General features: G+C 41.9%; 1 protein-coding gene across 1 annotated transcript in view; it reads left to right on the top strand.

Annotated features, from left to right (window-relative positions):
• Positions 1 to 16,589, top strand: part of LRRC16A (leucine rich repeat containing 16A) — a 116,494-nt gene that overhangs the window by 74,514 nt on the left and 25,391 nt on the right. Inside the window, 1 exon segment of the mRNA XM_010140335.1 lies at positions 1 to 108. This exon segment is cut by the window's left edge and continues 7 nt beyond it. Coding sequence (XP_010138637.1) covers positions 1 to 108 — 108 coding nt within the window.

Genomic DNA, 16,589 nt, shown 5'->3' with positions numbered 1-16,589 from the left:
GAATCGGTGGAAATCGAGTTAGCTGAAGAAAAACCAACTAAACGCTCTATTATCACAGTTGAGGAGTTGACAGAGATAGAACGTTTGGAGGATCTGGACACTTGTATGGTAAGACACATTCCTCAGCCCATTTGGTTAAGTATGCAAATAACTGGAAGAAAAAAATGTTTTTCAAAATGACATTTGGCACTTTCATGGTATCAGGAAAGTTAGGAATTGGCTTCTAGAAGGAATAAATGTTTACTTGTGAACATTTTGTCAGAGTTGCATATTGCTGTTCAGCAAAGGAAAAGCTTTTGCCTTTTCTTCGCTTCTCCTTTCCTGGTGCCTGTTCAATGGCCTTTTCCTTGCATACGTTGCTACAATCAAGCTACTGGCCACTCTAACGTGAGTGCAGTTGCAGTAATAAATTGAACTGTGCTATCCTTTGACAACATACTGCTTTCTGCCTTTGTCTTCATTCTACTTGACTGGGCTGCAAGTGATCCTAGACGGCAAGCTTTTCAAAAGTAATTGAGTTAGGAGTGTGAGATTCCGTAAAAAAGCTGAGCATAAATCATTGAAGTGCCTTATAAAATCCCACGTGTGACTTTTGTTATAAAGATGGCTCCATGCCATATCATGATGCTTTGAGAGATGTAAATCCACAGAATTACAAATCAATGGGTCACTAACTGTTTTCAACCTCAAATCCCCATCCACCCAGCTTGATCTGTTGAGGAACCGTACTGTGAAAAGGAACTTGAGGGAGTGCTTCTATGTTACTGCTTAGTCAGACTAATAGGTGGTCATTGCTGCTAGGGATGGGCTTTCTCCTCTGTCCTTTTACCTGGCTCCTTGGCCGTGTGCTTTCACAGGAATCCAAACCAGCAGAAAAATTGATGGCATCTTTTTGTAGAAGTTTTGTTGATTCAGCTCCCTGAATAGACTTACTGCAGAGTAAGACAAGTACAGTTCAAGGAGCAGCAGGGTTGCTCCTTCCTGCAGCAGCTCTCTGTTGATCTCACCTAGCTATAAAACAAAAGCACAACCTTCATTGGAAATACCAGCTTAAAATAGTTCTCTCTCCCTTCAAAATCTCCTTCTTCACCAAGATTTGATTTGATGCAATATTTATCTGAATGTCACAAATCCCTGAGGCATGTGGTGTTGATGGCATCATGTGGCTCATCACTGGTACTATCAAGTTCCAGAAGCTTTCTGTAGCCAGCATTCAGTAATCATTTTGCCCTAAATCCTGTGAGAGACAGACATCCCACTAAAATATGTGGCAGCTAAACCCTGTAGCTGTAAGTTGGTTTTTGCATGCTGGCTTCATACATAGAAAAAAGCTAAGCACTCATTTTGACACCCCACCCTCCCCCTTTAGATTGATTCTTCCAGCCTGTTAAGAATAATAATACTGGAAATTTAAAGAATAGCTCCTGTCTTTATCTCATATCACTGTGGTTATATGAAGGTATCACATCACTATAGTGTTATCTTCCACTTTGGTCATATTAAAATAATGGAAATGTGGTGATGCTTACACTTTTAAAAGATGCATTAGGTGCAAACTGTACTTATCTTTAGAAGAATTTATATCTCTCTTCATTCTCTTCATTCACCCTCATCTTGCACAGAGATCCAAATATCTTTGTGACCCAGATTCTCATCAATATCTAATTTCTGAAGAGAATGAAGCATCAAATACACACGAGGCAGTAATCTTAGTGCTAAAGAATCCATTTATTAAAACCTGTAATACATTTTTAAGAGACGCTTTTTGCATCCAGAGTGCAAGTGATATTGGTTGCTGTTGTAAAAACACATGGATAAATAGATAGCCCCAAGAGGCTGAATGATGCAGGGATTTGTACTGAGCCAATGTTCTTCCTGAGTGTTTTGCAACTAAAAGTATCTTAAGAATTGATTTCTTGCATCTTCTGGGTAGTTAGTAACTTCAAAGATAGCACTTTCCAAGCGATGTATTTTAGCTATGGGAACATCTTATGGATTTCAGATACTGATTTGGAAAAAATAACTTTCTTTGTGGCAGCTTTTAGGTGTCATACAGATATTTTCATGGAAATGAGGAACCTTCTGAAAGAGACATCAGTGAATGCTTTGTGAGCTGGTCAGCACAGGAAACAGATATGTTACTGAAGGATGTTACTAGAAAGAGAAGCATATGGTTTTATGAACTGCAATTATGAACCTAATTTCCTTTGACTATTTTTAATCTTAAATAAGAAATAGCTATTTAGATCCCACTTCCAAAATGGCATTTGTCCAGAACACTGCCTTGTTTGGCCGTTGGAAATCCCCAAGCATTACAAAGCACAATGATAGAACAGACCTGAGCCTTGTGAGTAGATGATGCATCTGGTTCTGTATTCTGCAAACCTCAGACATGAAAACTTGAATTGCAGCTTGGTGCTGTGCATGTTTGGGAGCTTAATCTCCTGTTGCCAAAATAATATTGAACGTGGGATGAGGCTGATCGTGTTGCTAGGATGCCCGGAGAAACTTACCTATTCTAAGCCTTGTCTATCAGTTTGCTCCAGCTAGTTGTCAAGAAATCTGGGAAAGAAGAGGTTTTAGTCTTAAAGTAGAGGCGTTGAGCTTGGAGAACAATTTTGGGGGAGCTGGCTTTTTTTCTTTTGCAAAACTATTCATTTTGCAAACTCATTGCCTTCAGCAAGCCTGTTCTCTTTGTTCTTGTTTTCTACAGCAAGCCTATTAAGCATCACTATTCTGGCTGAGGCAACGTATGCAACAGCCTGTTGTTATTCACCAGCCTGTCTTGAAGCTGTATTTGAACAGTGTGGGGAGAAACTGGTTGCAGGTTCGGTTTTGACTCTCTGGTTGCAGGTAGATTATACAGCACCAAAGCTAGATGAATGGCTCTGAGTGACGTAGATGTATTTGTAACATGAGCTATTTATTCTTGTGTAAGGAACGAAAGTGGAAGACAGGAAGGTTTGTTTGGACTGGCAGCGCAGGAATCTGAAACCCCCAGGGCTGGTGGTAGAGCGACCACACAGGCACTGGTGTGTTTCACAGCCTGCCCACCTATTCTCAAGCAGGGTGCGGAGCGGCTGTGGCTGGGAGGATTTCCCTGCCGGAGTAGAGAGTTGCTATCTGTCCACTTTGAAGACTGATACGTATAAACGGCACAGACACGACTGAATTAAATATCACAAATGAGCCCACGTGTAATCTGAAGCCCCCAGGGCTGGTGGTAGAGCGACCACACAGGCACTGGTTTGTTTCACAGCCTTCCCACCTATTCTCAAGCAGGGTGCGGAGCGGCTGTGGCTGGGAGGATTTCCCTGCCGGAGTAGAGAGTTGCTATCTGTCCACTTTGAAGACTGATACGTATAAACAGCACAGACATGACTGAATTAAATATCACAAATGAGCCCACGAAATGCACCACTGAAAAACAGACTTTTTAATGTTATTCCTAGTAATTTTTGTTGTGGGAATTAGGACTTACTAAATACCAAACTGTGCTGGTAAAGCTTATTAGCTTCAGCTTAAGATACGAATCTCATCCAGCCTTTATCAGTGGCCTGAGAGCCCACAATATGGAAGATTCGTCAGTCATACTGGAATTTGCTAGTCTGCTAAATGAGTTCTGAAGAACGCTGGGAGTGATTGACTAGTCCAGTGTAGGAAGTGATAGCTGGAACATTATGGACCTGAGAGTTTCTGATCTCCCTGAGCTGCAGTACAGTAAATTGACGCTTCCCTAATCTGCAGCTGTCTTAGTTGTCTATGTTTAATTAGAGCTGCTTTGATGGTAATAAGTAATTAGGTAAAAGTTGTGTACAAGTAAGATGGGAAGAAAAACCTTTATGCAGAAAGTTGCTTACCGTTCTCAGATTAAAGGAAAAGCCATGGCCTGCTTTGCAGAGCTTGGACTCAGTCATGAATTAACTTCATAAAATTCTATGGTTTTTCTGAGCATATGTGGTGAGAGCGACACATTTTAAACTAACACATGCTTTTTAAAACTAACTTTAAATAAAGCACCCTTTTTTCTGAGTCTGAATATCATGTATCTTGGTACGTGTAATTGTGTAGGTTGTTACTAAATGATTGCATAGAGCTTCTAGTTGTACTTTGTTCTTTCATAGCCATTAGTTCTTTGCAGAATTAAGAGATACTGGATAGTGCGTAGTTCCCCATCAAAAGACAATGAAGCATCTTTGTTAGATTATGGTTTAATAGTTACGTTCTAAAGTAGTTTTTTTCCTGTAGCTATTTGAATGTTAGTTTGGCTTCCAGAATACTGAAAGGAAATCACCAGAGTTGAGCCACTATTTAAAGAAAAGTTTTGAGAGAAATAGCTTTTTGACTGGAAATCTGTGTACTCATCATGTTTAAAATACCCATTTCAGCAATATAATTCTATTACTATAAGTAGTAACAAGCACACAGCCAGGATGAGTATTGGTTTTAGAGCAAAGCAGTGGTTATTTGCATTATGAAGAGGTATGCTATAAATTGCTTGAAGCATGTAAAGGAATTATAGGTTATAATACACAAGTCTGCTTATAAGTTGTCTTTAAAGCATTTCAGTGTAAGATTGAAATGCTTGAATGGCAAATCTTGTGTTTGCAAAAATGGTTGTAGCTAATAGGAAAGGACTGTCTGTGATGAATATTGAATCTTAGCCATGTCCCATCTATTTCTAATTTTTACCACAGAGAGTTCTATGACTTTAATGGAGGGAAGTTTTAAAAAAATAATCCCATGAGTAATATATTAATGTTTTAGACTTTATTGAACAATAGATTTCACCTGTACGGTAGAGAAGAAAATTTTCAGAAGTAGCAGAACACTTTTAAATTGGTGGAGTATGTTTTTTCCTGGGAACTAGCCATTGTCAAAGATGTAGCAGTATCTGGTGACACTGATGGGTTCTGAAAGACGAGGAGTGTATGGACCTCGGTGTTTTCCAGCAAAAGGGAGAAATTGCACCCAGCACAGCAGAATTAAATTAATTTTTTTTAAAAAGAAAACTCACAGAGTACCACCTGAAAGCTTTTCTCTCCCCCCCCCTCACCCAAAACAACAAAACCCCTTTCAGTTGCTTTCACTGGAGGAAGAAGAAAATCATGGTACAGACTCGTGTACATGTGAACTGATTCCATAGGAAGAAAAATAAAGATAGAGATTTTCTGGTATGCCCTGATGTACTACTGCACCTGATTCTCGTTGCTCTCTCTTAACCTGCAGCAGAATTGTCTCAGGCATAGATTGTCAGGTTTTTGGATGAAAGATTGAACACCTACTGCAATAAAACCCCAGTTCCTGTGGGAATCCATATGTTCTCCTGCACTATAAATATAACTCCAGCTCTGTGACTGGCAAAAATCATTGTTCTTGCCGAGAAGAGCATTGCCACTTCCCCTGCGCGCAGCTCGCTCTTTCCTGCCCGCACCCTCACACTTGTACTGGTGTTCAGACAGCCTCACTACAAACTGGGTGTGGAAATTGGTTCAGCTGAAAATTGAGCTTTTTATGGCAGATTTTTTTTCCCAGGTGAGGTTACAGACTGACTATTCCTCTGGTTGAGTTCACAAAACAAATCCTGAACGGCAGGAACAAGCAGGCAGAGATGAGGGCTGAGACAGCAGCCTGGATGAATGCTGGATTAAATTGATTGTGACACTTGAGTCTCTCTCTTGTATGCATTAGCAGAAATGGGCCTTTGATGTGTAGTAAATACAGCACTCTTTGGGAAGCTAGGAATTGGCATTATGGTATGTGAGAGTATTCTTGGCTTCTGAAAAGGCTCCGTCACAGGCATGTGAGCAAATCTGCTTCAGTGGGAGTCCAGTGATATTTCTGACTCACCCCGAATTAGGGCAGTTTATGGAAATGTGGCCAGGAGGGGGACAGCATTGTGCCAGTGTGCTCCCCAGGCCCTTCCCTGCACAGGCAGTGCTGTGGCTGAGAAAGCGAGAAAAAAGGGAGCCAGTGCCATCATTTTGCAGAACCTGTGAATATCTTTTTATTTGCAAGCTGTGTGTCCATATATTAGCCTCACCACTAGTACTATGATTACATTCATTTTAATTGTGAATTGTTCTTACCTGTCTTTTCCTGGGTTCCTTTACATATATATTCTTTTTGCAGCATTCCCACTGCCCTTAGAGGTCCTTATCCGTGTTTATTCAATGTCTGGTACATGTATAGACTACAGACTGCAGTCGCTTCGAGGCTCATGAGGGGTTATATGTTGCCAGCTGAAACACTTTTAAAGAAACGTGGCTTTGAATGTCTTTTTATTGGTGTCTGAGTGGAAGGAGGTGATGGATAATTGATATATAGTATGTTTTTCCTAAACCAACTGAGATTTCTTAGAGTTCAAAGCTATTTCTCACAATCTAGGGCACATTATTGGCAAAATATGAAGTAAATGAAGAATGTGATAAACTGCTTGTAGTAACAGCAGTGTATGCTTGGTTAAGGGGAAAAAAATACTGTTAAATTGGAGACAGTTTTCTACTTAGATTAGAACAAGCATTGTGAGGTACAGCTGCGGAGTGTTCTGTTTGTATGGTGGCACTTAGGTATCATGAGCTTGTCTTCCCATGCTGACTGTTTTGCTTTAGTAGACCAGATTTGTATTGGGGTGGAGGGGGAGCATGTGTAGTTTCGTCCTTTGTGACAGTAGTTGTCTTACTGGTGCTGAGTCTCCATCATTCTGTTTCACGCCATGAAAAAGCTGCATTGAAAGGAAAGTTCAATAACAAAGCCTGCCCTGAAACACTGGTCTTGAGAAGTTTATCTTCCCTGCAGTAGTTTTAAGAGGGAGTTTACTACTAAGAAGTTAGTCTGTGGCAGAGAGAGAGTTAGTTCTTCAACATGTAGCTATGCAGTCTGTAGGTAGTGCGCACCCCAGCTGCTCAGTCCACCATTCACCACTCTGCTAACAAGGGTTTGAATGCTCAGGCTGCAGGCAGTCATCTCAGCAGGCACCAGCTTAGCTGTTGCGGGCTGTAGCCTTTGGGTGAATCCCATCCACCATTGCGTGAGAGGTGACCAGCCCTTCCCGAGTTCTCCTGTCCTACAGCCAGCAGCAGTAGTGCTCGCTTACCTACTTCAGGTGAAGCTAACAGGTTACGAGGACAAAGCCCCTTTGCATCGGCTGGGTCAGGCAGCACTTGTCACTTTGCCAGTGGAGCTGTGGAGTCAGTTGACATTCAGCACAACTAATGACAGAATTAATCTTTCCACAGCCCCCCCTTTATAAGAACCTGCTCATTATTTCCCAGAGCAGATTAACAAGAGCTTCTTTGGAGGAATTCTTGCCAAAATCTAGACTCTGTAACCCTTGGCAGAGGGATGACAGCAAACAGCATGAGGATAACCTCCCATAGTGCCGTTTCTGTAGCACACATCTGTCTGCAGCCATAATGCTTTTCAAATCATTTAATATGTGGCAAGTTGACCTTCTCAAGTGGTTGAGGAGTTTTCTGTATGGGTTTCATGGTCCTTCCTACTGCTTTTTCATTCTTCCTGTGTCTCATGTAAATAACGTGGCATGAGTTACTTATCTGTGTTGTGTGAGGGAGCCTTGTTTGTTCTGAAATCTGCAGAGCCTACTGAAAATAGCACATGCACGAGTCTGTCTCACTAAGAGCACTTCATAGTTCTTGCTTGACCCAGAAGAACAGGAGGCTTGCAATTCTTTGCTCTGCAAAGTTGATACCTCGTATTGGAGAGATAAAGAATAGTTGCTCACACGAAGAGGGAAGAGGAAGTCTGGTTTAGGGCAGGCAGTTATAGAGTACTGTTAGATTTTGCTGTGTTTTGTCCAGGAAGAGGAGGTTAGGATGAGCTGGGTTACTGGAATAGGAACTTTTAAGTAAAAAATAAATAAATTCGACAGTACGTAGTGCCAAAAGGGAGCTTCTGAGTCATCAAGTCTCATCCCTGCTGTCACTGACAACTGCATCACACTATCTTTTTCATAAATTTATCAGGCTTCCTCTCAAAACATTTCTCTGAGACTGGAGGAGAACTAACAGGTAAACACATTCTTTCTTCTGATGTTATTCAGGTCAGCTAAAGCCTCATTGCAAGATCTCTGCAGTAAGATCTTACTTGAAGTGAGTAAAGACCAAATTACTGTGAATGTTTGAGGTCAGTAGTGACAGTATTGGAATACTGATCTGAAGCCAAGAGCACTTAAACTGGTAAAAAAAATCCCAACCTTCAAGTAAGCAGATGTTAAAGAAAAATAAAAGGAATGAGCAGGATATGAAGACAAAGTGATTGAAAAGTCAGGGTAGTTTCATTTAAAGCTAATTAGAACCTCTTTCTATGTTGTACATTTTAGCTGTGGGTCGTTGCCAATACCGTGGTATTTAGATACTCCAGGGAAAATCTGTGTTCTGTTCTCTGAGAACCTGCAAAATCCAGTGCCTTGTTGCCAGCCAGTGCTAAATTCCACTCTTGTGGGTGAGCAGTCCTAACATGCAGGGTAGGCATTGTCCTCTTCTTTCATGGTGTTTCTGTACTTCCTAGGCTCATGTGCTGCCCGGTGACTGTCTGACCAAGCAGCATTATTTAAGTTGTATATCACACCTGGGTGCTGGCGCTCCATAGACCAGCCTTTGAGTTTTGCCATCCTCTCTTGGATAATTATGATTGACTCTTTCTATCTGTTTCTATCTGTTTGTTTCAGAGAGGAAACTCAAATACTCTACCCTTTTGATAGCTGTTCTCTCCAGGTTGTCAGAAGGAGGGAGAAATGCAGAAGTTGTGTTGGTTCTCAGTCCTGGGAAGCTGTAGCAGAGGCAGATACAACAGTTCTCAGTCATAAAATCATAGAAGAGTTTGGATTGGAAAGGACCTTTAAAGACAGTCTAGTCCACCCCGCTGCCATGGGCAGGGACATCTTTTGCTAGATCAGGTTGCTTGAAGCCCCATCCCACCTGACTTTGAACACTTCCATTCAGGAGTACCTTGCCTCAGACTTGCTTTAATGATGTTACTGCCCAGGGCACTCAGTACACATGGTGTCTGTCTTTAAAGAATAGCCTAAATATATCTTAAACAGCTGTCCACCCCTCCACATTCACTGAGTTTTCTTCATACTATATAGAGGTTTAGGTCATGAACAAAGCAATTTTTGCATCACTGCCAGCTGAAAGTAATGAACAACCACAAGCAAGTGGGCTGTGGTGGCTTAAAAGAGGAGAGTTTGTGCCATCTGACCTGCAGCAGCTCTCCATGCTACAATAGTTTTTAACTACGGTAAAGTGGTTGGAAACATACTCTTTGTTCCTCTCAAAGTCCAGCTGCTGTAGAAGGTACTGCTGTCCTCTTCATGAGCAAGCAGAAAACAGAACTGATGGTACAGAGCACTGAATTTCTCTTGCAGGTGGTCCTTGCAGGCAGAGTTCCTTGCAGATTCTCATTCAGAACATGAAATAAAAGGTTCACTTTAATAGTTTTAGGAACTGCTCAGTTTAATGCATCTGGTTTTTTGCTCTTCGTAATAGAAGCTTTGGGTATTTATATATAGGAATATTTATTAGCAGGAATTTTGCATTATTTGAAAGATGCAAATGCAGAATTAATAATTAAAATTGTATCTTGAAGTTTCTAGTGAAATATCAGAGAGTACACGAGCCACATCTCAGCAAGTAGAAAAGCCAAGGTTTCTTGGCTAGTAAAATGAAATGAGCTCAAGGGCAAATATATTGAGCTTATCTTACTGCTGTGTTGCTCCTTTCAGAAAACATTGCTGTACAAAGTAATTCTAAAGGTCAGGCTGTTTTAGATGAGACTAATTGAATTACTTCTGAACCATAGCTCATTCTCTAGCAATTCAGCTCCTGAGGAAGGGAAGGAGATAAACATATTCCTTAAATTCACATATGGACTATTTGTATGCCGTATTTATATATAGTATTTGTATTTATATATAGTATTTCCATATAGAGGACAGAACTCTGAAATAGAAGGTCAGGACTAGATCCTCTGCTGGTGTGAAAATGCATAGCCACTACAGCAAACAGCAGCCTGTCGCAGCTTGGCCTCGGTTTTTACACAGCATTTGCTCTCCTGTCTCATGTAAAGTACTCCATTAGCTGTGAGGGATCTCAGCATTGCCGTTAACTTTCCAAGGAGAGTGGCACTCGAGGGGGAGATTCTAAAGATGGTGATGCAGGTTACCATTGCTGCTAGTGGGTTTTACCCTGGAAATCGTGTTATAAAATCTTCAGGAGCTGGAGTAAGCAATACCAGCTTTCTGGTTTCCAAGTGTTTCTATACAGACGGTGAGATACCTCTGTGTCCAAAGATACATATGTAAAAAACCAAAGTTGGTCAATTTACTGCTCTGCTCTATAAAGAATACCTCAAGACCTTTTTTTTTTTTTCTTTTTTTTAAATGAGACAATGGGCGTGTGGCATCTCTGTCAAAGGCAGTTAGGAGACTAGAAGAGGCGTGGGAAATGTTGATTGACTGAAGTGGTGTCATGGCAGCTTTACGGGTCAGGATTCCTTACAGCAAAAGAAGGCAGCAGGACTTGTGATGAAATGCCTTGTCTCCTTATGCCTCTCTCTCTAAAAACGCACAGCCTACAAAATACGTGTAGCTGAAACAATTTAGCACTGGTTTAAAATATTCTGAAAGACTCCTAGAGAATACTTTTTCTGACAGCTCGCTCCCGGTTGGCACATTGTTATGATGCCCCGATCCAATTTTTGGTTTCATTTGGGTTGAATTTGGTTGGGTTTTTGGCCATGGGTTGGTGTTTTGTCTTTAGCCTTGGTTCCGTGTATGCTGGGAGACAGACCGCTTTGTTTTGCGGTCTGAGAGCAAACTGAGAGCAAACAAGGAGAAGGGTTGGGTGGCCTCATGGTCTGTAGTACTTTAGGGGTCTGAAGAGTGGCATTAGGTTCCCTGCAGAGCAGCCAGATTCATTGGTGACTTCAGGCAAGTCTTTGCTTTGCTTAATGGTGTTTCCTTGTCTAACCCGTTGCCTGCTGTGTGCCTCTCTCTCTCCTCCTTCCTCCCCACCCACAAGCTGTTTAGCACCTTTTAACTTTAAAGCAGCTCAGTAGTCACACTCACTGAGATGAGATCACTGCAGTGTGGAAGGCAGGCATTTCCACGAGGATGTGCTGGACCAGGGCCGTAGGCTGCAAACTCCCCCAAATCCCGGGATTACTTCCTGTTGTGCAGTATCACTTTGCACTTTGGTCCTAATCACGTTTCCATCTGTTTGTATGATACAAATAACTTTCCTGCCTATGCATTAGATTCTCAGAACACTCTGGAGTGCCACCACAAATGCTGTCTGAAAGAGAAAACATGGTGCAGTCGATTTTTGAAGCGTGCTGGAGATTTACTTTTAAGATGGTTCAGGTTTTGAGGTGTTTCTCAATGGATTCTGCAGTCTCTCCAGCAATCTCAGAGCAGCCCTAGTGACTGGTAGTAGAGGAGGTGGGCAAACGACGGAGTTTGGCAGGGAAATGGAGTAAGAGTGTATGTGTGTGTGGACAGCATACAAAAATGAGAGTAATGAGGAGGTTTGCCTGAATCACTGTTAGCCGAGAACTCCTGCATAAAGCCAAAGTTTCTGAAGGTAAGAGAAAATAAAAATTAGAAAAAACCACCCCAGGCACCAAACAAAGAGAACCCCTAAGGACAGTAGGAAAATAAAGGAGCGGACCATGTGCAGAAGTACTGTTCTTGCTATTCAGAGGTGGCCCATTGTGTCTCTAAAACTTTTAGCTACAGTTAAGCTTAGAAGTGTGAACTGTGACAAGTGGATCATTATTGTCGAAAATGTCAAAGCATTGGAAAACGGACCTTAATATCCCTTCAACAGTTAAATAATGAACTTCCTGTTATGTGCAGACTATTTTAACTGCTGATAACTAAACACCAGTGCAATATCCATTTAAAAATACAGCACTTTCTTGCCAGGAAGTTTAATCCAGACCGTGACTGTTGATTTCTGCCACAAACACTCTGCTAATACCTGCAGCGTTGTTATAGTAGCAGTTCCCATTCAACCTGAAGACAAACCACACTTGTAATAATCATTTTTTCTTACTCTGAATTAAGGAGGAGCGTGATTGGTCATGTGCCACACAAGAGATGCTTCATTTCTCGTGATGACTGTGCTGCTTCTCTTTTTTTTCTTTGAATTTTTTTGAAGGGGAGAGGAAAGGTCGTGCCTTATTAGTGGAGTAGCATTCGTCTAACGTGCCAAAAGTGCTTGAAAGCCTGTGTCTGTAAGCCTTCTTGTGGAAGCGTGATTGGTCATGTGCCACACAAGAGATGGGGTATGGCATTGCTTCATTTCGCGTGATGACTGTGCTGCTTCTCTTTTTTTTCTTTGAATTTTTTTGAAGGGGAGAGGAAAGGTCGTGCCTTATTAGTGGAGTAGCATTCGTCTAACGTGCCAAAAGTGCTTGAAAGCCTGTGTCTGTAAGCCTTCTTGTGGAAGGAGAAGTACTGTTGCTTTGAATTAGGTTTATTTAAACCTTGGGAGAACAGACTTGCATCCCTTTTCATTCTTTCAAGAGAAGCTTTGTTTTGTTTTCCTTGCTCTCCTGCTTTCCACACAAACTGCCAATTTGTAATTCAGACTCTTCCTGCAGTCTAGAAAATAACAGAATTACAGGTTTTTCTCACTACTGGTGCCAGCAAAATGAAAAAAACACAGTACATTGAGACAGCACGTGGCAGGTTGGCACCACTGGCGAGTGCCATATATTGGAAACAAATGTCTGAAAACATGGGTTTGTCCCGATATAGATAAAACAAGAGAGATCTCGCCCTTCTCTGGTTACCCTCTGGAAACACGAAGTGTATAGCACCTCCAAAGGCAAGGGATTTTTACCTTGTTCTTGCATGTCTCCTTTCCTGCTAAGACTTCTAAGTGTTTTGGCTTTAGTTTTCTTTATTTTGGTGACTTCTGGTTTTGCCTCCTTTCCTGAGAACTGCTATTGCTTTGTCTTCCCCATTCATATTCTTTTTTTCTTTCTTTTTTGCTGCATGGAGACTCTCTGCTGTACAAGTGTAAGTATTTTTTTAGCTCTGCTGTTTCTGGCCTACTCGTTTACTTTTTTGTGCTCCATTTGCCTCAGTGCTGCCTTGTGAGTCTCCCGGGAGACTGTAGTGCCATCCATCTGCACCTACAAATGAAATCGGCAGCAGTTCAGGGATAAGATCGGATTTTACAAAAAGGTACAGCTAGTGTAGCATCTGAATTTAAAGCAGAGTGCTGATGGCAGAGGTACAAGCAGAAATGTTACTGCTAAGAAAGAAATTCTGTCGATTCGGTTTTATATTCAACCATCCTCCAGCGTAGTGGAAGAATAGCTTAAAAATGGACGTAAACTATGGCTTTCTTGCCGCTAAGATGGAAGAGATGTCAGGGGTTATCTCAATTTGATCTGGTTTATTTTCTTTGTCTAGTTAAACCACCTTGAGCTTCTGACTGCTCTTCTCACCTTTCTGTGCTGTTGCCCTTAATGCATTCCCCAAGCCCAAAACCCGTATCTTGGTTTGCAGGAAGGAGGTTTGAGGAGGGAGGGGGAAGTTGTTCATTAGCTCGTTTGAAATCTTTTGAAAGGGAAGTGACAGGAGAGTCACAGAGCATCCCTGTATCTAATAGGATTGAATATAAATTTCTTCGGAGGAAGAGAAAAATATGGAAACGAGCATATCCCTCAGCACTGGGAGTAATTCCAGTTATCTGTCTAACCAAGGAACGTAGAGTATCTGAGGCCCTGTTGCTATAAAAGCACATTGTTTTCTAGTACTCAAAACAAAGTTATTTTAGTTGTTGTTTTTAATTCCCAAGATACTAGTGTTCTTCTGCAGTTGGTAATATAATTAAAGAAAACTCAAGAGAGCTCGGATGGTTTGGTGAGGAGGGGAGTTAGAAGGGAGGAATTTGGAAAAGTGATGATGAGAAGAGATCCTGGGAGTTTTTAGTTAGCTTGGACCCATGAGAGTGTCTAACTCTAAATAAGTCCTTGTTTGGGAGCCTGGTGATTTGCTGGCTCCCATCTACTGCTAGAGGTACCTTCTTGGAGCCGTCTCCGGAGATCTGAGAGGCATCGGTGCATGCAGACTTCCAAGAGGGCCTCCCAAAAGTTAATCTTTTTGTCTCTTCTGCTAGATAGCCTACATTGTGCTCACAGAAAAGTAGGCAAAAGAAGGAAGAAGTTCAGGAGGTGGAATGCTAGAATGGAAAGTCCCTGGAAGATGTGGAAGAAGTGAAGGAGGGAGGTTGATACTAACAGCTATTCCCTTATACAGGCCACAAGCAGAACATAAGGCAGGAAAGCGGCATTGTGCTTGTGTGGCTGGAGGAGGTGGGAAGGCAGAAGGTGTGCATCTGCCAAACCTGAACTTCTTCCATGGGAAATGGGGCTCAGGCTGGGGAGAGACAGAGGTCTTTCCTGAGGAGTTCAGATATGTCCTCTAGTAATGACATGTGCTCTACTGCTGTAGCTTAATATCTCAGCCACTGCACAGTGGCTGAGATATTAAGCTGAGATTAAGTCTAATATTTTGTAAAAAAGAGCACACTGGCCTAGTTAAATTAATGCTCTGACCCATTTTGCTCTGAGCGTGATCTAGAAAGTTCACTTGGCAAGAAGCCTTTCATCTGTGCACTTCCTAAACAGGCTAGAAAACAGAAGGTTTTCGCTTAAAAGTGTATGCCTAGCTGTTACTCATGCTGTTAAAGCAAATGGGAGGCATCTCTATCCCTCTGCCTTTATCCCCAGCAACCAAGCTGCTGATGGACCATGCCCAGCTGACAGTAAGTTATAGCAGTGATCCAGAGATGGGCTTATGGTCATCAGCACGAGCTCTGCAAGGTCATCTGGGGATATTTTCTTGTCTGAGAAAGAAGATGAAATCGTTCTGTTCCTGATGGTCAGGGATGTGTTGGAGCATTTAAGTCCCTGCACAGGATCCTCAAAACTTGCCCCGTGCTGTTTTGCATTGGTGCCGTCGGCTGGTGTAGCTCGCGGCTTGTCTGTGTTCACCCAGGAGCACTCTGCACTGGCCATGGCTGTGAAATTACTGAGCAGTCAGAGGTCTCCCATCAGCCTTGTTTTTCTGTCCTTTCTTTAGCATGTGAGTTGCATTATCCTACTAGATGGAATTTCCAGGTGCACCGCCAAAAAAAGTGGCAAGCAGACCAACATGCATGCAAATACACCTAAACGAGAGAAATGGGCTAGGGCTGGAAATAAATACAGGGGGTTGCTGTTAGTGACTCCTAATTGCTGTCCCCCAAATGCTGAGCCGCTTCAACTCTTCCTCTCATGAGGTGCAGATGCCTTTGGTTGTTTCAGGTTTGGGCGGTGGATCAGCAGCTGTCGAGGTGTGCAGGTCAGAGGCTGCCCAGCTGTCTACCTGTTGCACAATCCACTGCAATTTTGACTGAAAAAGTTCAGCACTTCTCCAGCCACTTGCCATCAAATCCATTGCATTTAATTTACTGTTACCACTGACAGTACCGTCTTAACTTTAGGTGCAGTGACACTTTGCCTGCCCAGTAGTTTCAGGGTAAGTCTCTCAGGTGGCAAGCTATTTCCTAGCTGGTCTTGAAACTATAATGTCGTTTACCGATGCTTGTCAAATGTGGAAGTGGAAACCTGCAACAGCTGAAGGTATCTTTTTCCAAGTGATGTGCAAGGCAACATAAACAGGACTCTGTTGCCCACACAGTGCTGTCTCTGCCCACTCTATAGACTGCAAATCGCTTTCTGATCTTGAAGATGAGTAATAACTTCCCTGTTACAAAAACCTGTCATAACCCTGAGCATGTGAATAGTGGCGTAATAATCTTCCTGACTTACTTTGGTTGGGAATGTGAATGCATGTAAGTCTGTGCGCTGATCTTTTCATACATAAAAACTAGGAAATATTTACTTTAAACAGTCCACGATTTGTCTGAAATGTCAATGCCAACTATGTCTTTTCTGGCTCATATATAAACTGGTACTACTAATCTTGATTAACAATTCTCTTCATGAGTTGTGAGCCGTAACAGCTTCCTGACACCCCAGATTTGAAGCCACTTGGCTTCAAGTCCAGCAAGTAAATGGAAGTGTATGGATGTCACTAAAGCCGGCATGTATGACTCTGCCACAAAAGGAGCCCATCTTTACAGAAGCTGAGTCATTTTAAATTAACTTCTTAGAAAACCTGCAGGTCAGCTTTTTATTTAAAAGTCTTAGAACACTGAGCTATGTTAAGAGGTTTGGAATTGGTGACACATGCATTTCCTGTAGCAGAACAGTCTCTTTTTTTTTGCCATGTAAACTTCCGGAAGAGTTTAGGCAAGAAAATAAGGGCAACTTTCTTCCAAAAATAATAAACTTGGGTCTTAAGTCTGGTTATTTGTGCTCTTAAGGCAACATACTTCTTTTTTTCTGGGAATGTGAAGATGAGAAGAATAATAGCATGTAACTTTCAGTAACTTTGTTGAATGTATGCCAAGGAAACTTTTCACCTATTCTCAGTGTATCTGAAGTCTTGGGAAGTTGTGTGCTTGCCGGAGATACTGCTAACACTGACATGGTATTTGTACTTT

This window comes from Buceros rhinoceros, unplaced genomic scaffold (assembly GCF_000710305.1).
Source record: "Buceros rhinoceros silvestris isolate BGI_N320 unplaced genomic scaffold, ASM71030v1 scaffold4590, whole genome shotgun sequence".
Taxonomy (NCBI): domain Eukaryota; kingdom Metazoa; phylum Chordata; class Aves; order Bucerotiformes; family Bucerotidae; genus Buceros; species Buceros rhinoceros.
The sequence above is the reverse complement of the archived record's forward strand: the minus strand, read 5'-3'. Positions and strand labels throughout refer to the sequence as shown.